This window comes from Styela clava, chromosome 3, assembly GCF_964204865.1.
Source record: "Styela clava chromosome 3, kaStyClav1.hap1.2, whole genome shotgun sequence".
In the NCBI taxonomy this organism is placed as follows: domain Eukaryota; kingdom Metazoa; phylum Chordata; class Ascidiacea; order Stolidobranchia; family Styelidae; genus Styela; species Styela clava.
This window is the reverse complement of record NC_135252.1, coordinates 6,530,633-6,555,086: the sequence shown is the minus strand read 5'-3', so window position 1 is coordinate 6,555,086 and position 24,454 is coordinate 6,530,633. Positions and strand designations below refer to the sequence as shown.

The 24,454-nt window shown below is 36.2% G+C and overlaps 2 protein-coding genes across 2 annotated transcripts; one reads left to right on the top strand and one right to left on the bottom strand.

The window, feature by feature from the left end:
• Positions 1-9,418: 9,418 nt before the first annotated feature.
• LOC120328629 (uncharacterized) lies at positions 9,419-15,934 on the top strand. Its single transcript, XM_078110497.1, has 2 exons — positions 9,419-15,147; positions 15,343-15,934. Exon 1 carries the CDS (start codon positions 9,419-9,421, stop codon positions 14,549-14,551), a length of 5,133 nt encoding a protein of 1,710 aa, XP_077966623.1. The 3' UTR covers positions 14,552-15,147; positions 15,343-15,934.
• A 257-nt stretch (positions 15,935-16,191) lies between these two features.
• LOC120342949 (sialate:O-sulfotransferase 2-like) lies at positions 16,192-22,875 on the bottom strand. Its single transcript, XM_039412006.2, has 9 exons — positions 22,659-22,875; positions 22,117-22,328; positions 21,594-21,729; positions 21,129-21,304; positions 20,574-20,772; positions 20,362-20,490; positions 19,458-19,600; positions 18,394-18,597; positions 16,192-18,186 (listed from the first exon to the last, which is right to left on the bottom strand). Exons 1-9 carry the CDS (start codon positions 22,745-22,747, stop codon positions 17,810-17,812), a joined length of 1,665 nt encoding a protein of 554 aa, XP_039267940.2. The 5' UTR covers positions 22,748-22,875; the 3' UTR covers positions 16,192-17,809.
• Between the last annotated feature and the right edge of the window lie 1,579 nt (positions 22,876-24,454).

Here is a 24,454-nt window from a genome sequence, read left to right as displayed (position 1 = left end):
CCCAGGTTGCGACGGCTATTCAAACACAGCCTAGCGATATTTTGGTGAGGAATTCTGCAACCCCGAACCTGATTTAGGGATATGGACATTGCTTAAACTTTAAGGAGTAATTATAAGTAACGAGATTCGATCTCGCAGCGTGTATTCTTCGCTCTGACTCAATAGTGTGGAAAATTTCTCGAAGGAAACTTGCGCATCGCGACGACGTCAAAGTTACAAGAGAGATATGGACAAGGCTCAAAGATTAATCACGAGATACGATCTAGCGGTGTGTATCCTTTGCTCTGACTCACTAGCGTGAAAACTTGCGCATCTGATACGCACACACACATTCAGCGCGTCTGGAAAAATCTCTCGATTTGTGAAAATCCAGATCTCTTCATCACTAATTAATTAATAACTCGCTAATTATACGACATAATTCATCCAAAATCAATAGGCTTCTGGTCCGAGATATGATGAATGCACATGCAAAATTTGGAGCAGATTCAACCACGCCTTCGTGAGATATCGCGTGCATCTAACAGACAGACAGACAGACAGACATACACACATACATACAGACATACATACAGACAAATACCTATCAATATACTTACCGATCTTAAGATCGATAAGTAATAACGTACGCAGTTTTGCTTAATAAGTTGTCCTGAAAATCAACGGTGATTGATCTAATACTCTAACTCTATCAAATACCGTTGTGATAAATATATCTATCTGAATAAGCATCGTTAGGTTTTTCAAATTTTTCTGTATATTTTTTTTACTTGATTTTTGAAAATATCGTTGTTTGCAACTCGCGTGTGACTCCATGTTTTTCTTCTAGTAAACTCGGCCAATGTCGCATCGTACGAGTTACGTATAAGCAAGATTGCCATTTTGTAGTTGGGTGAGATTTTAAGTCCAAATAAATGACCTTTAACGACAAGAATTTTTCCAGAAAATTCCGCCAAAAATTGTCTGCATACCTGCAGTGAATATCCGATAGCTATGGGTTATTACGTACTTTATAATGCGCTCGAACAATGCACAAATGTATAGACCGGGGTGGTCCGACGTTGTCGGCCTCGCGAGACACAATATTATTTTTTTATTGTCCGCGGGCCCCAATAGTGCCAAGAATAGGTAAACAGTGCAAAACAAAACAAACACTTTCATTGTCCAAACACATTGATCAATATTTGTCATTTATCGAGCTGAAGCAAGCAAACACCACAAAAAACTCACACAAATGTGCAAAAATCTTACTATATCTACATTTAATGTAAGATTTCAAACTATTCATAACGGAGAAAATGCCATAAAAAGAAAATGCCGTTTTAGATTATCATCGGCACAACTTGCTGCAAGCATTGTTGTGTTTTCCCTCCCACATCCAGCAAAAATATGTTTGAATTGGACAACTTTCCTTTCAACTCGTGTTTATAAAATTACTTACAAATAACCGCAGATTGATTGATTACCGAATTTTAGATACAGGAGGGTAATTACTAAACTTTCTGACATGGACTATAGACAGCATTTTTTGTGATACTGTTTAGGCTGGTTGCAAAAAAAAACACGCGGCAGGAATTATATTGTTCGGCCATTTAGTTATCAGGCATAGCCATCCTAAGCTAATAAAATCCTCGTTCGACTTTTAGTCAATTCGGTGATATTAGTGATGTAGCAATGCGTCAAAAGATTTTTCTGATTATTTTTATGACGAAACAACACCAAATGCGATTTTTTGTTTACCCTCGAGCCAATGCGACGCGGGCCACAGATAATGAAGCGGCGGGCCTAGGTTTGACCACCCTGGTATAGACGTCAAAGAACCTAACTTGAAACGAAATGATCCTATTTTTCACGTCTCCTCATACGGCCTTGTTTTGCAGACAAATGTTGTGGATGTTTCATATATATAGGAATCAGTATTGCAACCGGAGAAGTAGATATATGGTACTGCAGCGAGACATTTATCTTGTCCAGGCGACATTTAATGTGCTCGTTGTGAAAACTGGAACAAGTAAAGTGCAATGCAAACATGAATACCATGGCGGAACTAAAAAACAGAGATACGTGAGCAGTGTTCCCTCTAAGAAAATTCCACACTGCGCAAAAGTTGTTTTTACTGAGAAAGACTATTTTAAGGCTGAGCAGAATCCTAAATTATTAGCAAACTTTGTGAAATGTAGTAATAGTAGCTTATTATATATTATCGGAATGCGAACAAACCCCACGTTTAACTCGAATTGCTTCTCTTTGTTTTTGTGCCTTTCCAACGTTTTCACACTTTGTCCATGTTTATTGCTAAATCAAGCGACAATCATCCAAGTACAATACTTAATGTACAATCTCGACATTTTTGTTGTTGAAATATCATTGCTTTCATCAAAATCAGGGTATGAAATTTTGCTTGTCTTATGCCCCGCATGATTCCCTGACGAAAAAGTCTATGCTTATCAAAAATTCAAAGCCGTAATTTTTGCTTCGCCACGAATGTGGCAATTTAGTGTATTTTGTCATGCGACTATTTATTAATTTGCGGGACAATATTGACGAATTCAGCTTAACACGTGGTGGAACACTATCTATTTGAGTCTTTATTTCACTTGAGTGGTTTTCAAAATTTCGCTCTCTTCAGCGGTTGGTATTGCAGTGAAAAAGTTCGAACAACCTCCTCTTGATTCCACGTTTCGCTTCTGAGATAATGCATCTAGTGCGTCTATGTGCTTATTATGATTTAAATGGCGTTTTAGGAAGGCAACTTCTTATTCCCACTCATGATTTCCCTTTTCCAAATCACTATCGGTGCCGAACTTTGTGAATTATCACATTCCTCGGCATGGAATAGCAATAAATTTCGCAAAGTTTAGCAGTTTTTTTTAGCTCATGCATGCCGGTTTCACAATTGCATATTAGTGTCAAACACTTCACTGTTGTATTTAGTCATTCCACTTTAAAATCAATTTTCCTATTTTTAGCTTTACTACATCCTTGAATAGACATTTCACTTACACGTCAGATAAAGAAAACTAGTATATTATTGGTTTTGGTTAATAAACCACTCATTCTAGTAATCTGCTGAATATGAAAACGATTAAAACATTTTTTAATAATTTCTGGTGAAACATACTTACAACATCGCTATATAACATCGCTATCATTCAGTATAAGCTCATGACCATGTGCGTACCAATCTCGAGATTAAATAGCCGACAGTAAAAAACCGGCCCGCGCTGGCATACAGAAATCAAGGTATTCGTGACAGACACGTGTGAGACATAACAATGACTATTGATCACAAAATACGCGTGAAACAGAAAACGAGCATTTTAGTTGAGCGGTAATAAAAATGACATATGAAATACAAGCTACGCTTAAAAAACGAAATGTTGCAACTGCGGGAGAATGAGATTTTACTGAAAAATTGTTCTGGTGGTTAGGCTTGCACGTAATTGACAAAAATCAATTCCGTAATTACGGCCAAATCGATTACGTAATGACCCCGTAATTGCGATATTTTTTCACACATTTAATCCTATCATAACAACCAATTGAATCCACTTCATTTTCGATTGGGACATCGAGTTTGGGTTTTCATATTCCTGGCAGTACTACACGCCGGCGACAGATGTTAGGACAAGAGTGAATTCAAATTAATTTTATTCTGATTTTTATCTTTTGTGCTAGCTTTGATTTCCTTTATCACCTTCGCAAATTAACCGTCCCAATTTTATGCGATCAATTTTATCATTACCACACTGGTATACGGATATTTATGAAACGATTGTTGACTTTTTTTAAATCGTATTAAAAAAAAATGTCGGGTTTCCAATTTATCAATGCCACGACGAGCGTATTCTCTCGTTTGATTATACTTGCGCTTGCCTCGCGACGAAGACTTGTTATTGCGCCGTTTTTAACATTATTCGACTTTACTACCTAGTCAGCATTTTATAATAATTATTGATGCCGACTTATTGACGTTATTCCGATTACCATGCTTCATTTTACATTAAATCATTTCGCGGCCTAAATGTTGTAACATTATTTGCAACAAATTTAGATCAAATATTAATTATTTGCGCATAATTTAAATACCGTACTTATATGATATGGCTTTTCCGAAAATACAAAGTTATATCGCAAAAAAATGCATATTGTGACATTTATTTTGCACTCACGAAAAAATTAACTTAATTTTCTAACTCAAGTCGAAGATCCTATCGGCCAAGATTGACACAAATTTGGTCGAGTGTCGTGGTTTTCAATAATCAAAATAAGTTGCCGCATTTGGTAAAGACAGTTAACCATATTTGGCCGAAATATTGCGAGGCATTGTGGAAAATATATTGAGCAAGGACAAGTCCGGACTGATATAAAACGATAAAACCGGTAACAAAACATCAAGGTTTTGTAATTGAAAATGGTTCTCGCACAGAATAAACACACTGGCTCATACTTGATATTTGATAGTAGTTAAATTGAGAATATTGAACTGTTAAAAACAAAAAAAGATCGTCGAAATTCTTAAATATCGTTGCCTTGGTTAAATATAATCCAATGATCAGGACATTTTCAATTAAATACTGCACAAAGATAGGTATACATTAAACATTTAGGATACAATTTAGCTTTTTTTTTTAAATTTCAATCATGCATTGTGGTGGAGAAATCCCACTATTTAAATACGGGTAACTATAAAAATAGAATAGGATTCTGGATTCGATTTAAGTATCTAAAACAGTGGTTCCCAACCGCCGGTCCGCGGACCGTCAACGGTCCGCAAAGGATTTTTACCGGATCGCGGGAAATCCCGTCATATTGTTTTTTCTCTGCCGTCTCAATCGCTTTACCGATGCCGAAAAGACGAAGTTGCGTTGGTTCATTACGCAATTTCTCTTCCGTCGTCATATTGCTGATTTTTACCGGATCGCGGGAAATCCCGTCATATTGTTGTTTCTCTGCCGTCTCAATCGCTTTATCGATGCCGAAAAGACTAAGTTGCGTTGGTTCATTAAGCAATTTCTCTTCCGTCTTCATATTGCTGTTTGATAAGCGCGACATTAATTATCACGGTGATGTATTGACAAGAGAGAGAAAAGTGAGAAAAACGGCTACAAATACCGAAGCTCTAACTTCTTCTACTTTTTAAAATTTCACTTTTTAACAATCGACGGAATTGACTGCTTTGAAGAGAGCTCGTTTCAATCGCGAAAGCGCTCGACCAATAATTACGACTTTACGTAATTCGTAACTTCCCTTCCGTAACTCGAAATAATTCCGTAATTCCGTAAATCTGTAAATTACGTGCAAGCCTACTGGTGGTACTGCGCAAATGTGCAGTTGCGCAGCTTAAAGGGAACTTTGTACGTGAGCAATTTCGCCTCATATTTCCGTCAAATGCAATGGATCTTTCCCCGACATTTGACCCCCGAAAAATTCTTCTTATACTTTACCATTGCAAAATTTTCGGGGCTATTTTAAGAGTGCTTTTGTGAGTTGGCGCCTGTAAAATGGGGTATGTGTTTCAAACCATCATTATGATTCAACGCATACAACAATCTGTTTTTTAAAAGTACCGGAAAAGGGAATTTTAGCCTAGTCTATCACAGGTATTTCTACACTAATTTTTTATTACTGCAATTAAATTAAAACAAACTCCCAGGAAGACAGAGTGATCATTTAATTATCTGATTTATATTTAAGTTTCCGAAACACAACTGAAAACTAACGAATAGAGTTCAAAAACGCGAAAACAAGGTAAAGTTTACGACCACGCTTGAAAATCTGTCTGAGTGAGTAAAGTGTCTGAGCGGATGCGAAAAGGGAGCATTGTTACGTCACTTTTCATCTTGCTGATTGGCCAATGTAACGAAGTAAACAAGAAAGTCGATGTTCGGGGAAATGTCCATAACTTCGTATGCCATCTTAACTTTGCATGAAAATTTCGATACGGGATGTTTTCATGCTCACCGATTCCACGATTGTCTCAAAACTACAGTATTTTACTTCATGCAAACGAGAGCGTTTAGAGAGCGACTCGGAAAAGAGGCATTGTCATTCATGCTTGGGTTCTATGGCCTACGCCGTGATAAAATTCCATTAGCACCTAAGTACATTTGCACCTATTGTTACATCGAGAATCGCATTCACTTGATTTTTGTATTGACTTAAACATTGCGTCTGTTTAACTTGTGTAGTAATTTATTGGACACGTAGTGGACATAACGATCGTTTCAATATTATGTTGTTGTTGTTCTTGTTCTTGTTCTTTGACACGTTTTTAAAAAGTCGCTTTTCTCTTCGAATATTGGACCAATTGCTTTGAAATTTTCAGTGGGGAAAGATTAATTTTTTCGCTAGAAGGCTATTACTTTTGTTTATTCTTAAATTTTATATGAATCCTATGAGATATGATATTTCATACAAAATTTCGCGTTATTTATTTTTACTCATGGGAACACTGTTTTACACTTATTTCAAGCGGTTTCGCGATCGATTGTCTTGCTCAGTACTTCAGCTACTGTAGGTCGGTACTGGTAAGTTGCCATACCGGTGCCGTAACGCAGTGAAATTGACTTATTCCTTCCGCGGTATTACTAATGCTGCAATGCAAGTTTTATAGCCTATCGTATGCGGAACGGAATATCAGACCTACAGGTTCGGTACCGGTACTGGTAGCTCAGTACGTAAGTACGATACTGGTACTGGTGCCGGTACCGGTGTCTTACCACAAGGAAATTACTGTAACTTATTCTTTCACGGTCCTACCAGTGCAGTAATGCAAGCGTTGTAGCACTTGTAGCCTACTATATTTGTTTATTTTGATGAGAGTCTACTGGAAACAACATAAAATTTGAAAGGGAAGAATTGTTCTGTGATCAATTATCTGTCCTAAAGTGTAAACAACATAAAATTTGCAAGGGAACAACTGTTCTGTGATCAATTACCGTATATGGCCTACAGTGTACAGGTAAGATGCTGGCTGACTGCTAACCGGTACTGGTAGCTCAGTACGTAAGTACGATACTGGTACTGGTGCCGGTACCGGTGTCTTACCACAATGAAATTACCGTAACTTATTCTTTCACGGTCCTACCAGTGCAGTAATGCAAGCGTTGTAGCACTTGTAGCCTACTATATTTGTTTATTTTGATGAGAGTCTACTGGAAACAACATAAAATTTGAAAGGAAAGAATTGTTCTGTGATCAATTACCGTATCTGTCCTAAAGTGTAAACAACATAAAATTTGCAAGGGAACAACTGTTCTGTGATCAATTACCGTATATGGCCTACAGTGTACAGGTAAGATGCTGCCTGACTGCTAACTCAGTACCGCTTGACACGTTTTTAAAAAGTCGCTTTTCTCTTCGAATACTGGACCAATTGCTTTGAAATTTTTAGTGGTTAAAGATAAAAATTTTCTCCAGAAGGCTATTACTTTTTTTTTCGCTATGACGTCATCAAAATTATGTGACTCTGCGTGTCCATATATTTGAGCATAGCTCTCTTGTTTGTTATTGTTGACGCCGTAATTTCCCTTGATTGACAGTGTGCTTCTACACACTTTGTTACGAAACAATCGAGAGAGTCTTCGTGTCAATTGCTTGCCCAGACATGTCTCGCTTAGACATGGATAGTTTCGGTAATTTGCTTTAGATAGCGCTTTACTTTTGCAGAGAATGGCGCTCGTTTCGTTGTAATTTGTAAATAAGTTAAACTTGTTCAGTGACCTTGGCTTTCTGTTTTGACTGTAGGACGATTAAATAATGTAGATTATGGCTGCCCACATAGACCTATTTTAGGGATATTTTATGAGCATTAAATGGCCTTTTGTGATTGTTTTTACAGTTATAGTTTATTTAATTGATTTGTTCGGATTTCATTGACGAATGATTTCATGTTCAACTTATGATAATTTAAGCCTGGAATAGCAGACAAATTCGGTATGTTATAATTTGTAACTCTTTCTGATTTGAAGGCTGCAAGTTATTCAATAGTAATATGGTTCGACTTAATAATTAACTATGTTTGATAATTGTGTTCATAAATTTGAGTAGGCCGAATTGTGTATGATTATTTATTTATTGCAAGTATTTTGTATTGATTTGTTTTTACGTTTGTATTAAGATAACCGTGTCAACTGTATACTTCGAGTTGTGTGATTTTCTGGATTGAGGATACAAACTTGGGGCTTGAAAGACCGCGTTATTGAACTGTTAGTAAATATCTAGTGTGCAGTCGGTGTCGTCCAGGTCACAAAGAACGGCTGTTACATTAAAGTTATCGAATTTCCGCAAATAAAGTTATCAAATTTATGCAAATAAAGTCATCTGATTTGCATAACTAAAGTATCGTCGAATGCCGGCAGGAGTTCGGTAAATCGTCAAAATTGAAGAAATCATCCTAGTGTTGAACATTTAAACTTTTGTGTTTCATGTTTGATGAGCACTGTTATTGTACATTATGGATGCGCAATCTGTTTCGAAATCAAATTTAGAAGAGTTACGTGCTCGTATAAAGGAATTATATCAAGATGCTGAGAGACTTATGTCAGACTACAAAAATCGAGATTTGTTGAAATTGAAAAGTGCTGACATTGACAAACGGTTCACCGAGTATTCAAATGCTCATGATATTCATGTGAGTACTTTACGTTCTGAAGAAGATCGGAGGAATGTCAGCGAATTTTTCCAGTGTGAACTGCGCGAGTTTCAAGAATTTAATGTGCACTTACGTGATTGGTTCAAAAAGAGTGACGCTGATGGTCATAAATCATCGACACATAGCCCTGAAGCACGTTCTGTAATTTCTGGAAAAAGTTCCCGTCGTGCGTGTGCCAGTTCAAGTTCGAGTACTAAACGTACAGAAGCCATTGCCATTAGAGAACTTGCTCATGCTAGTATTTGGCAGCAAGTAGAAAAGGATGCCGCAAAAAAGCGAGAAATTGATGCGAAAATGGCAGCAGAGAAAATGAAATTAGATGCCCAAATTGAAGCTGAAAGGCTGGAACGTGAGGCTACAAAAAATGCTAAAAGGTTGGAACGTGAGGCTACAGAAAATGCTAAAAGGTTGGAACGCGAAGCTATGGAAAATGCTAGAAAGCAAGAGCAGGAAGCCCGAATGAAGGCTGAAAAGCTTAAACGTGACGCTGAAATAAGAGCTAGACAAATCGAAGAGGATGCTCAAAGTGGAACAAAGCGTTTGGAATTGCAGCATGCATATGAATCAGCCTGTATAGCAGCCGATGTATGGGAAAATGCTTCTCAGGGAGGCGAAGGTATGTCATTATATGAAAATATGTCTCGTTCACATTCACCTAATAAAATCCAAGAGTCGAATGAAATAGTGGTTCCGGTATCTAAGCCTCCTGATGTGAGACCTAAATTACCAGCATCAGATTTGTTATCACAATCTTGAGTCAGAATGGAAAATCCTGTACTAAATGTTAGAAGACCTGCTTCTACTGATAATGTGCGAGATGCTGTGAATGTGAATATTCCTGATCAGTATGAATCATTGAACCGACCTACGTACACAGAAGCACACATCCCACCACAAAGAAACACGTATGATCAATCGTCACCGAATGTGGAAAGTTTATTGGGCAATATGGCATCTATGTTGCAAGACGGAATTGATAGACCTCGACCTGAGTTATTGCATTTTAGTGGAATAGAGACTGAATATGTCCGGTTTATCACTAACTTCAACCTAAATATTGATAGAAGAGTACATGATACAAGTACAAAGTTGTCCTATTTGGTACAATACTGCGAAGGTGATGCGAGGGAACTGATTATGCATTGTACAATGTTGCCACCCGACGAAGGTTATAAAGAGGCATGCGATTTGCTCAGAAAGACATACGGTCGACCAATGCTTGTGGCTAGAAAATATTCAGAAAAGTTGACTAAAGGACCATGGTTGAAACCTGGAGATAACGAAGGTTTGTTACGTCTTTCTCAAACATTAGAAGAATGTTTAGTCACTTTGACTCATTTGAAATATTTTGGGGATTTGGATAATTTTGATACTATTTTGTCCATCGTATTACCAATTCCTCTCAAGTTGCAGAACAACTGGGAAGAATCAGTGGCAGAATTAGATGGACAAGATAGAGAAGTGAGATTTAAAGATCTTGTTCGATTTATGAAGAAAAAGGCTGCGGCTGCAAATACGCCTTATGGAAAAGCCTTGAGAGCTCGAAGGGAGCAAGAACAGCAATATCGTTTACGATTTCAATCATCGAATAGGCGAAAGATTCACGCTCATTCTACTGCTGTGACTTCAGCTGTTGACAGCAGTGTTACCAGTGCAAAACATATTGAAAAGGGAAGACATGTCTGTCCTGACTGTTTGAAGACGTCACACAGACTTGTTGACTGTTACAAATTCCTGCAGAAGTCACACGGTGACCGCTTGAAGATTGTTAGAAAGGCAAGATTGTGCGATAATTGTTTTGTATATGGTCATATGTCGAGAAATTGTCGTAAACCACCTGCTTGTACTGTTGACGGGTGTAGGTTGAAACATAATACTTTATTGCACAGAAGAGAACAAGAGACATGTACCCAGACAGAAAATGCTGCTGGTACGCATGAGCCAAAAGTTGAAGCATATGCGACTTCAAAAAGCTCAGCAGGATGTTTTTTGAATATTGTACCTGTCAAGATCTGTGCCAACAGAAGAGAAATAGAAACGTATGCATTTCTAGATGAAGGCTCTACTGCTTGCTTATGCGATGAGCGACTTCTTGATCTATTGAAGTTGAGAGGCAAGAAAACGCAGTTTTCGTTGACAACTGTGAATGCGGTACCAACATCACAAGATGGTTATGCGGTTGATTTTACTGTAAAATCACTTGATGGTAGAGAAAGTGTTGATTTATCTCATGTGCTAACTGTTGATAGACTGCCTGTTAAAGCTAATGAAGCACAATTTGATGTACAAAGTTATGCACATTTGAAGGGATTGAAGATTCCTACTCTGCCGTGTAAAGACGTGATGTTGATGATTGGGGTAAATGTCCCTAAAGTGTTTTGGACAATGGATGAGAGACGAGGGAAACACAATGAACCCTCGGCGAAGAAATCCATTTTAGGATGGTCATTGGTTGGACCAGCTTTATCTCACGAGAGAAACAGTGATGTTCACATTCATTGCGTTCAAGTGCAAGAGGAAGACTTGCTGAGTCAGCAAATCAAATGTTTGTGGGAAAGTGATTTTAAAGACGCTTCACTGTCGCCTATTCCATCAATGTCTAAGGAAGACAAATACGCATTGCAATTGATGGAAGATTCAGTTGAGATCGTGGACGGACATTATCAGTTACCATTGCCATGGAAGCCAGGATGTCCTGATTTGCCAGACAATCGAAGTGTTGCGATGAAACGCTTAAAGTACATTGAACGAAAATTGAAGAGTGATCCTGTTTTGAAAAAGAAGTACTATAATACTATGGAGAAATATATTAGTCTTGGATTTGCAAAACGTATCCCGAATGAATATAAAGTTGGCAATAAAGGTGCAGTTTGGTACTTGCCTCATCACCCTGTGTTTTCTGAACAAAAGCCAGGCAAGGTACGCGTTGTCTTTGACGCTGCATCACGTTGCATGAATACTTCCTTGAATGACCAACTATTGAGAGGCCCGGATTCGGCAAATTCTCTACTTGGAACTCTTCTCCGCTTTAGACAACCAGAAATAGCTATTGTGGCTGACATCGAAGCAATGTTCCATCAGGTGAAAGTACACCCGAAGGATTGGAATGTATTGCGATTTATGTGGTGGCCTGGAGGTGATTTGTCACAGGATCCATCAGAATATTTTATGGTCAGGCACATATTTGGTAGCGTCTCATCTCCATTTTGTGCTAATTGGAGTCTGAAGAAGACAGCTCAAGATCATCAAGATGAATTTGACGAAAATGTTGTCAAAGGAGTTGAGCGAAATTTTTATGTTGATGATTACCTGAATGGCTCATCTACTGTAGACCAGGGCATTCATATTGTTCGAGAAACGAATAAATTGCTGGAGAAAAAAGAATTTCATCTAGCAAAGTGGAAAAGTTCCAATCCTGAAGTTCTGTCGGAGATTCCTGCTAAAGACAGAGCAGACTCTGCGTCAAGTGTAAATTTAGAACCTGAAAAGATCGATCGAGTACTCGGAATAAAGTGGAATATCCAAGAAGATTGTTTTGGATTTGATGTTAATGTGAAATCAAAACCCGCAACAAAACGAGGGATTTTGTCTGTACTCAGTTCGATATTTGACCCGATGGGAATAGTGGCACCTGTAATACTTAAAGCGAGGATTTTGATGCAGCAGTTATGTCGAAATAATTATGGATGGGACGATGAAATATCGAATAGTGAAAATTTATTGTGGAACAGATGGCTCGAAGATATTCCTGGACTTGAGAATATATTCATGCAAAGATGTTTTGCGCCTTCTGGTTTTGGCAATATTGTGACTCGTCAAATACACCATTTTGCAGATGGCTCTGCAGTTGCCTATGGGACTGTATCGTATTTGCGACTAATCAATGAAGATGGGAAGATTCGTGTTGCGTTTCTTTTAGGAAAAGCTCGACTTTCACCCATCAAAACTGTTTCAATACCACGGCTGGAGTTGACTGCTGCCGCTCTTGCAGTCAAATTAGATTTATTCCTGAGACGTGAATTGGACTTCGAAGAAATAGAGTCGATGTTTTGGACAGACTCAACTTCCGTGCTTTTAAGTATTACTAATACATCACGAAGATTTCCAACATTTGTGGCAAATCGACTTGCAAAGATTGAAGAGGGATCGAATGCTTTGCAGTGGAGATATGTACCTACAGATTTGAATCCGGCAGATGATGCATCCAGAGGGTTGTCGGTACAATCGTTGATGGATGAACGATGGCTGGAGGGACCATTATTTCTCCAAGAGCAAGAGGAATATTGGCCTAAACCGCCTGTACAGTTACCTGAGCTTCCTGATGAATTTGTAAGATGCAAGCCACGAGTTGTTGCGAATTATGTTTCTGAGTTTGCTTTGAAGCCAATGGATAAATTCATTTCATATTTCTCAACATGGTATAAATTGAAAAAGGCAAGTGCATGGATGATTCGATTCAAAGAATACCTTCATAAGAAGAAGAAGAAATATAAGTGCAATGAGAAACTCGAAGTTGAGGAATTGCGAGTTGCTGGAGACGACATTTTGAAATACATACAAAGACAAGAATTTGGCGAAGTTATTGATGCCTTGCTGAACGACAATCATAGAAGTACATCTGGGAAACAAGTACTGAAGAGATTGAAGATTGCAAATTTCCTGCATAAACTCAATCCGATTATGAAAGATGGCTTCATCAGAGTTGGTGGGAGATTGAGAAATGCACCGGTTGATTTCGATGTTAAACATCCGATTATACTTCCACAAAAACATCATGTAACTGAGATGATTATAAGAGAACATCATGTATCTACACATCATTCTGGTATGGGGAGTACATGGACTTCTCTGAGACAACGATTTTGGATCGTTAAAGGAGGCGCTATGGTGAAATCTGTTATCAGAAAATGCATGTTTTGTCGAAGAAGAAGTTCACCTGTGAGTAAACAGATTATGGCAGATCTTCCGAAAGAAAGAGTCACACCAGGTGAAAAACCATTTACCTATGTTGGAGTGGATTACTTCGGACATTTTCTTGTAAAGCAAGGACGAAGTACTGTCAAGAGGTGGGGCTGTATATTTACATGCATGACAACTCGTGCCGTACACTTGGAAGTTGCATACTCGATGGATGCAGATTCATTCATAAATGCGTTGAGAAGATTTATTTCACGTAAAAGTAGACCACTCAAGTTCATCTGTGACAACGGTAGTAACTTCGTTGCAGCAAATAAAATCCTACGTAAAGAGATAGAAGTTTGGAATTCAAGCAAAGTTGGACAATTTTTGCGTCAGGAGAATATTAAATTTCATTTCAATCCACCTACTGCTTCTAATTTTGGAGGATGTTACGAAAGATTAATTCGGTCAGTTCGAAAGATTTTGGTTGCTCTCTTACACGATCAGTTGGTGTCAGATGAAGCTTTGGCTACTATTTTTTGTGAAGTGGAATCACAGTTGAATTCCAGACCCATCACTCCAATAAGTTTCGATCCGAAAGATGATGAGCCACTCACTCCAAATCACTTGCTGTTACTGAATCCTACAAGTAATTTACCTCCTGGCATATTCGACAAAAAGGACTGTTACACTCGACGAAGATGGCGACAAATTCAGTATTTAGCTGATCAGTTTTGGATCAGATGGACCAAAGAATACTTACCCACACTTCAGACACGACAGAAATGGACTTCTAAAGAACGTAATATGGAAGTTGGTGATATTGTGCTACTTGTAGACAATACTATACCCAGAGGGAAGTGGCAGACTGGACGTGTTATGGAAACTACACCTGATAAACTTGGAGCAGTGCGTCAAGTTACTGTGAAGACATCCAGGGGTTTACTGAGAAGGCCAATTGCAAAGTTGTGCTTGATTCATAAAGTTAATGAGTAAAATGTTTTCAAGTGTGTGATATCCTCGATGTAAGAAATTTGTGAGTAAGATGTTTTCACTGGGTTCCAACATCTGGCTGGGGGAATGTTACATCGAGAATCGCATTCACTTGATTTTTGTATTGACTTAAACATTGCGTCTGTTTAACTTGTGTAGTAATTTATTTGTTATTGTTGACGCCGTAATTTCCCTTGATTGACAGTGTGCTTCTACACACTTTGTTACGAAACAATCGAGAGAGTCTTCGTGTCAATTGCTTGCCCAGACATGTCTCGCTTAGACATGGATAGTTTCGGTAATTTGCTTTAGATAGCGCTTTACTTTTGCAGAGAATGGCGCTCGTTTCGTTGTAATTTGTAAATAAGTTAAACTTGTTCAGTGACCTTGGCTTTCTGTTTTGACTGTAGGACGATTAAATAATGTAGATTATGGCTGCCCACATAGACCTATTTTAGGGATATTTTATGAGCATTAAATGGCCTTTTGTGATTGTTTTTACAGTTATAGTTTATTTAATTGATTTGTTCGGATTTCATTGACGAATGATTTCATGTTCAACTTATGATAATTTAAGCCTGGAATAGCAGACAAATTCGGTATGTTATAATTTGTAACTCTTTCTGATTTGAAGGCTGCAAGTTATTCAATAGTAATATGGTTCGACTTAATAATTAACTATGTTTGATAATTGTGTTCATAAATTTGAGTAGGCTTTCTAAAGGCCGAATTGTGTATGATTATTTATTTATTGCAAGTATTTTGTATTGATTTGTTTTTACGTTTGTATTAAGATAACCGTGTCAACTGTATACTTCGAGTTGTGTGATTTTCTGGATTGAGGATACAAACTTGGGGCTTGAAAGACCGCGTTATTGAACTGTTAGTAAATATCTAGTGTGCAGTCGGTGTCGTCCAGGTCACAAAGAACGGCTGTTACACCTATATACTCCTGAGCTAACCGATATTGGTATTTTTCTACTTCATGTTGTTGTTATCGTCGCTTTTCTTTTTAACTACGTGACCATTTGATTTGGAATGTCCATTGCTTAATCGTTGTTGTAGCTGAAAGGCTATTAATCTTATTTCGTTCAAAAAATTCCGTGGGCTCTATGGGATTTTTTTTTTTTTTTTTTTTGATGATGTCATGGTGATTACATACACGCACTATTTCGTTTTGGCTTTCGTGTCAATATATTTGAGCATTTCTCTCTTATTCTTTATGAATGTATTCCGTCGTCTTCATCTTAAAATGGAATATAATGAATTCGCAGCGTGATTGTAGTATTATAAAAACGTTTTGAAAGAGTGAAGAAGAATGATGGTGTCAATGCACAAAATCATAATATACACGAGGGTAATATACTCAATACTGTACCCCTATTTAAACATTGAGTAAACTACATAATCTAAACATACCGTGTTTCCCCGAAAATAAGACGGTATCTTATTTCAATTTTCTTTCGAAAAATAACACTATGGCTTTTTTGGGGGGATGTCTTTTATTTTCATTTATTAAAAACAAAATTACAAAGTAGAGAATTATGAGATTTTGGAATATACAAAATTTGAAAGTCGATATCCATTTACTTATGAATAACCTTTTCGTCTCTCACACGTTTTAGATTAATCATTTAAGGTAGATAGATTTCTTGCTATCGACTAGTCACTAGGTCACAAATGAAATTCGCGCAAACGACCGGGTCATATTTTACGAGGAGGGCTTATTATAAAATCATGTTACAAATTTGAGTTAGGTCGTGTTTTCAGGGTAGGTCTTATTTTCGGGGAAACATGGTAATGTGAATATTGACTACCGGTATTTGAAAACCGATCCACAGAAAATCCACGTATTCCAAAACCAACGTATTTCAGAAAGAAAGAAAATATCAAAGTAATGCTGTCTAAACATAGTCATAGTCAACAGTCAGCAAAATAAAATAAAAACGAAACAAACACAAAATTACGCGAAAATGATGAACACATATTTTTTATTGAGGAGAGGAGGTCGCGGGGAACCAAGCGGAACCCAAAGTTCTAATATCTAATTAGGATTTAGAAGATCGGGGAATTGTTTATTGATATTTTTTGAGAACTGTTATTGGCGAGAGTAATGTTAACCAATCTAAATTGCACGGTACCAAGAGCCCCGCACACCAGATATCCGGTCGTGGTATTCCCCGTGGTGGTTGCGTTGTCGAAACCTACCTAAATTTAGAAAGATTTGCAGTGACTTGTATATTCAATTTCGGGATGCAGAGAATAAATGTGAGGAAAAAGAGGTACAGGCGAACGAATGTAATCTCATTAAAATATTAGAGCTGTATGTAATTACAGAATTAGAATGAGACATATGCCCAGTGATTTCCTTCCTCCCCCTTATTTTTAAGGTGTGACAAATTTCACATTTCCTAACTTGTTTAATATAGTTCTTTGTACGCATTGCACTGCAATATATATATAGAGTCATCACGGAGGGCAAAACGAAATATTTTTATCATCAATTCCGCAAATAAGACAGAAACTGCGCATATCAGAAATTCTGTCAACCTTAATTAAAATAAAATTGGTTTCTCGAAGCACATTTTATTGTGTTGTCAGCTGTAGAAATGAACAGCTTTGAACAATAAATTGAAACACCTGATATCATAACTTATTTCACTTCTACGAAGCGTTTAATAGTTCTACTTGGTAGAAAATATATACTGGCTAAAAAATTAACCGTGAACACCAGAAAAAACTCAGAATAAAAATAAATTATGCTTAGTCTATTGTGAAACAAACCGCGTGTGCACGATGTGTGCAGTACATCAATATTCAATTTCTAATTAACGTTAAACTTAAGGAACTTGAATAAAATGTCGATATCTATATAAAAGTTACAAACAAACTTATAAAGTTAATAGCAATGTGCAAAATTAGTCTACATATACATGGGTCAAAGCTATCAATCAATGCGTTTTTTTGAAATATACAAAATCACTATTTTTATATATAAATTACTATAAATGTTTGTCATGATTTTGCATACAAAAGATAAATTTGTTTGCTTATTTGAAATCGGAATTCTAATTACTATGTACTGAATGTAATTACTATTTACTCTTTCATGTGCGATGCTCATGATTGAGTGAAGTCAGCAGTTGCAAGGTCAGAATTAATATCAAAAATTATGTCTATAAATACTTGTCACTGCAGTCATAATTGCAGTTTAATTCCACAATCGCTAAATATTTTACACAGTGAAAAGTAATATATTGACTAGTACGGTAAGAAATACGAATCTGGTAATGGAGGGTGGTTGTGTTCGAGTAATAAATCGTCCATTTCCCGAATTTTCTTATCGAATTTATTTCTTATAAATGCATCAAAGGGATCGAAGTTCAGTTTTCGTGGTGGACGCTTAAAATTTCCTACTAAATCTAAGTTCATACACATTAGTCTCCGTTCAAATGATTCTTCATCCGATCCAACAATTTCTTCAGGTAAGAATTCAACGATGCGGCGCATTTCTTTAATTGAATTTTTCACCAGATCTTCGAAGTAAACAACAACAACTTTTTCCATAAATGTTTTCAAAACAACATTCGTGATGCCGAACCAATAGTCCGGTCGATTCGAGGCATAACGTTTGAATTCTGAAAAGAACATATAATTAATATATATTTATAGGTACAGAGCATTGGAAACTTCTAGATTCATTGAGAATTCTTGAGATTATTTACTATATTGAAAATGTCAGATAATCGTATATGAGTTCCATTTCCCTTTTTTCAATATCCTTCATGATTTGTTCAATCTATTTTTATTCGTTTTCATTATCTTCACTGTTTTAATAATATTACCTGGACTTCGGAATATGTCGTTGTCTATAACTCCCGTGTGATTGCGAGTTTTTTTTCTCACAAACTCAGCTAAAGTTGCATCATAAGGGTTGCGTATAAGTAAGACTGCCATTGTATGATGAGGAGGAATTTTGAGTTTGAACAAGTGATCTTTTACGACGATTGTTCTACCTGCGAAATCTGGTAAATATTCTCCAAGCATACCTGTAAAAAGCACCACGAAAATCACTCTGCTGTGTAAATGAATTCATGCAAACAGGCAGGAAGCGTTTCGAAATTTGATACATGCTATAGGACTGTCATATCTTCAACGCCGGATAAAAAATAAAACTTGCTCAAGCGTTTGGAATAGGTTAGTCATTACATCCTGATTTAACATATTTGAAAATCCAGAAAATTCTCCCATGTTAGAATCTTCAAAATTCCTGTTTTAGATGCGTAACATACAGGATGTCTCATAATTAAGTATACACTTTTGATTTTGATTTGCTTTCAAGGTACTCATCATAGAATTTTCATTTTCCATTAAACAAGTATATGGATAACTAGTAAAATTTAGGTATTGTTTGCATTTTTCAACAACCCACAGAATGCCAAGCAGATTAACCTCAAACATGAGAAGCAAAATTGCTTATTGGCAAGAAGCATGTACATCAGTAAGGCAAACATAGCGTCTCTTTAACAGAGAATTTGAAACTAATTCAACTTTCTCAGAGCGTCCGCTCCTTGGTCTTCCTGATCTTTGTGCATAAATTACAGATCCAGTTTTCATGATTTTTTAAAGAATTGCGTAATTCTTCGTCGTAAAGTGCTGAATGCCTCACTGTTTTATGTGGTAATTGCCAAATAGCAATTTTTCACCTCATTTCTTGGGTGAATTTCCTTGTCATTCTGTGTGTTGTTGAAAAATGCAAACAATATCTAAATTATACTACTGATCCATACTGTGTTTCTTGAAAAAAATGAACGCTCTGTGATGAGTAGGCTACCGAAAAAGAAAATCAAAATCACAAAAGTGTATACTTACTTTTGAGACACCCTGTACATAAAATTTGTGGTAATACCTCCTTCGTATATATAGATATCGTTATATACACTTCCTGTATATATTCCTGTTGCAACTTCAATTAAATGTCTTATCCATGTGTTGCCAGAACCATAGTAACTTGCAAGCAAAATAGGTTTGTTTTGTCTTGGCAAAAGAAATCTGAAAAACATAAATTTATGCCTAAAAAATTTAGCAAATTAATTAAATCAAAAATAAACAAAAAGCAAAAAATAAATAAAAAACACCGATGAAAAATTTAATGATTGAAAAATATCGAATCTATAGCTAACTTTCAATCAAGTCTTCTGAGTGGAAGTGTAACTAACTTTTCATGGAAAAAGAATGGGGCTCCCGAAGTATGCGAACCAAGATGGTGGACATCGGAATGTAATATGTGTACTAGGTTAGGGTTAGGCCATAATTTTAGGTATAAATACTACGGGAGGCTCTTGGCTAGTCTTCGAACTGATAATAGGACTAAAATAAGGAAAACTGGAAAAAAATTATCGCCTAACCCCAACCTATTACCCATGTTACGTTCCGATGTCCGCCATCTTGGTTCGCATACTTCGGGAGCACCAAAAGAATTTATTAACAATTTTTGATACCGTGGTATATTTTCCAATTAACTGATTTCTTCTGTTACAGATGGGTTCGACACGGGTGAGTTTTATAAATTAAAACTTGTTTAAAACATGATTTCATATTCCTTAAATTTATCGCAGATTTTATCACTTCAGAGGCGTTGTAAAGATTTTTTCGAAACACTTCACGTTTGTAAACAACACCGTATACCTGTTGTCGTAAAACTTCATTGGCGCAACTGCCTCACATTCCTCAATCCTTCACGGGTTTAGTTTATACATGTTGAAATAACATTGACTAACGCGAATGCCCATATCGTTAAACATATACGTTACCTCAGTGGATCGCAATGTTCGTCAATTACGGTCGTTCTGAAAACCTCAACTTCTTTATCTGATTTTAATTTTTTAGTTTTATCATTGCATCTTGACATTATTCTCGTCATGTTGTCGACAGTTTCAAATCTGAAAATGAGAGAGATGAACATTTTTAAACTCGCAAGTGATACAACCGGAGAAGACGAGTGAAGAATAGCAATTGTACTCACAGTGAATAGGAGTCTGAGCATAAACAAGCACTTTTTTGTGGTATCGGCACTGCATAGGTGAATTGTCTCATTTCACAATTCAAAATGCATTGCTCTATTGATATTTGGAATTCTGAGAGCGCAATCATTTTTCGATTAAACCTTTCCGGTATCAACATGCATCCAACTCTATCTTGCTGCAATGAATGACCTGATACACCTGTCAATGCAATGCTATTATAAGTTGATATTACGCAAATATTATAAGAGGAAAATTGAAAAAAGATCTATTTGTTCGGTTCCTTCTACAATATTTGACAATAGGAATGGCCCCAATCAAACCCCGTCGAAGGGTGATATATATGTGCCTATATCGTTCATTCGAATAGATAAAAAAAGAAATTCATAAGAATGATAATAATACATTCACAAACGTAACTTGACAATATTCTAGGAGATATAATTTATGGCAATTGAAATACATTTTTGTAAATGGGGATCCAGAAGTCGTACTGTTAAATATCGTCTTATTTACTATGTACCATCAAAACTTGATGCAAATTTATCACAGCCCACCTTTCTCACAATCCCTAATTTTGCTGTAGACATGGAAGCTACTTGGCGCTTTACATTTTTGTGCTGCACCATATGACTCCGCTGCTCGTGTTCTTTTGTTCGAAATAAACCCTTCAAACCGAGTACTACATATGCACCGCTTCTGTGCTGCGTTGAATGCCGACAGTGTATATGAGCTGTACATTGAAAAGCTACGTTACTATATGATTTATAACAACTCTATGTTAAAGTATCAAAGTGATCCGAAAAAAAACGGAACTCATTATTTTCCTAATTACTTCTACGGCAAGGACAAAAAATTATTTAATTTTGTTTGCGTTTGAACTTCGGTTTGTGTATGCTTAAACCTAAAAGTTTAGGGAATCTTTTTATTTCACTAAAGTTACAAACTTTTTTCTTTGAATATTTCGGAATTTTTAACATAAAAATATATTGTAAAAATGACCATTCGCAATTCTAGCTTACTTCGAAAAGCAACTGTCAAAGCAAATTTCTTTTGCTGTCTGTGTCTTCTGGAGTTTCACTTCTGACGTTTCTGCAGGGATTTTTCCGAATACACTTTGCCCTTGTTGAACCATAATAAAACATCCCATGTCTCGAACTGTAACAATTCATTAAAATAAATTTGTATTCTTTAACGACTTCAAAAATATTAGGTTGTCTCATATCGGAATAAAATTATTGTTTGAAGCTCAATCTCAATTGGAAAGTCCACTCTGACTTGCTAACTTGATTAAACCACTCGGACAAATTATTTTCAGCAAGTTCTTAACTAATGATTGATCTTATGGTATCGGGGTATACATATACGTACACAGCAAATTAAATGCCAATTTTTGGATACCACTTCTAATTTTATTTAATTACTTTGAAATTTAGATACACAAAAGTAGCATTTTTTCTATTATTATTCGTAATCTTCTACTCAAATTCACAGTTATAGAAAAGTCAATTTTTTTTGTAATTATTCGGTGTAAATAAGACGCACCTTTACAGCGAAGAGTATATGGGTCCAATTTGGTTGTGGGTTGCGTTTGGGACTCCCACTCTAGTACTGGATCTGGGTCTGGAGTGTCTGGTTGTTTTGGTTTAGTTGATTTCGACATTGGTTTCTCCGTTGTTGATATTGTGCTGGTGGCTTGTTTTGCCGTTGAGACCTTGTCTATGTCATTAGTCTCTTGAAGTGCAGATAATGTAGTCCTAAAAATAACGAAATCTTTGTATAATGTCAAAATTCATTGTTATGAATGGGTAATAACAATATGCATTACAAGTATAAAAAAGGTATTCCTTTCAAAGTGGTAAAATTTGATAAATTGGGTATACATTTCACAAAAAAGTAACAATCAGTATCAGTAAATATCACTAAGAGCATTCTCAATAGTGGTTTAAACTGCTTTAGTTGAAACATTTTAATTATAAATAAGATGAAACTTGAACCTTAAGACTTAGTACCCAGTTGTCGTAATCGTTGCTGACAATAGCTCATTTTAAAACAATACTGAAATATCATATTTTACAAATTACTACCTGCGTTCCATCTTCGAAGAAAAGGTTAGTATGAGCAAAAGTGCCATAGCCGCTATGATTAAACTACATTTCTTTTTATTGCTTAACATGACGGCGTTTCCTATATGTGCCCCGATTGATGTAAGGATGCAAACTGATCAACGTATTGCAAAATATAAATTAGTTAAGAACATAATATTATATTTATTCCTTTTATCTAAACAATGTAATCTGAACAATACAGGAAAACCAAAATTTATATTTTTTTACAACGTATTCGTTAATTAAATATAAAGCGGAGTTGAACTGACACCAAATTGGTGTCATTAAATTCAAATTTAAACCCTAATGTTCGCAAATATATATCTTATTAGACATAAAGCAAAATTAAGAAGGGAATCGGATTGCATTATTCAATTAAGAATAGAAAAATCTGCTAAATCTGTTCATAGTACAGGTAGTAAGATTTCTTTTGACGAGGCCCACCTCAGAATAACCTCGACAACCTGATCAGTTGACTATGGCAGGGGCACATCACGCATTTGATATACAGAAACAAACGCGTTATACATCTGATTAGGCAAGCACTGATAACCAGTAACAAGTCCTTTGTAACTTTAACTTACATGATTGAATTGTCTTGTAAAAATGTAAAACTAATTTTCGAACAAAATTCAGGCCACAGAAGATGAAAAAAAGGATCAGTAAAATAATGGATTGCTCATGGAAAAACGCTTAACAACAAATTTGACACACTAAAATTGCTCGAACATCTGACTTCCAAAATTTTTGTACCGTTTTCATCGAATTATCGAAATTTTATTAAAAAGTGTCATGAATGTGTTGGTCCCTTCAGTTTAATATTAAAAACACAAATGTACAATTGGGGTACAATATCCATTCTCAATTGTGAAACCAAAAAAGCGTTTAATGAGCCGGTTATCATCAATGTACTAATTGTTTACTCTCAGGGGGTATGCTTCATGGCTGTCAGTATCATGTATGCATATGTAGCATAATGGTAAATCATATCAGCTATCTTTATTTATTATCGAGTCGTTTCACATGCTGTACAATACAAAAGAAGACGCTTGAAATAACTTCTCGAGTTCCTATATATATATATATTCATAATACTTTATTTCAAGTATTTCTTCTTTTGGGGTTAACTTTTTATAAATGATAACTTTCTACCAAGGTATATACGACACTTTCGACTGTCCTTTGATACATCGTTGTACAACTAGTTGAATCCAGATATTCATATAAACGCCTATATTGCTAATATACTGTATTTCTTACTCTGGGTATAGTGTTACTCAAATTAAGTACTGAGCTTGCTCGACTGCCTTTCATGACGCTCAAACATAACCCGAGGGGATATCTACGTTGGTGCGTCAGGATAAAAGTATTATGTGCGATGTTCACAATCCTCATTCCCGAATTTGCCGTAGATCTGTTTAGCAATCTGCACTGACGTCGACGTAATCGTTTGTTTCGTTTTCATTGATATGAAATTAAATCATATATAATTTCCACCTTCGATCTCATCCGATTGCAATAGACTATTAGTATGAACAATATACGTTGATGTTTCTTACCAAGCGTATAACGGCGACTTTACACACAAAGAATGAAAAATAAACCCTTTCATTAGCGTAGTAAATTTACTTTTTACACACTCTAGTCCGAATATCAGAGCAAAATTATAGGTCGAATTGTTGAAGCATATAACCACTCAGGATTGTTGAAATATATTTGTAACATTTATTCAATCGTTATAGCTTGCTATAGCATGAGTTAGTATTGAACTTGAT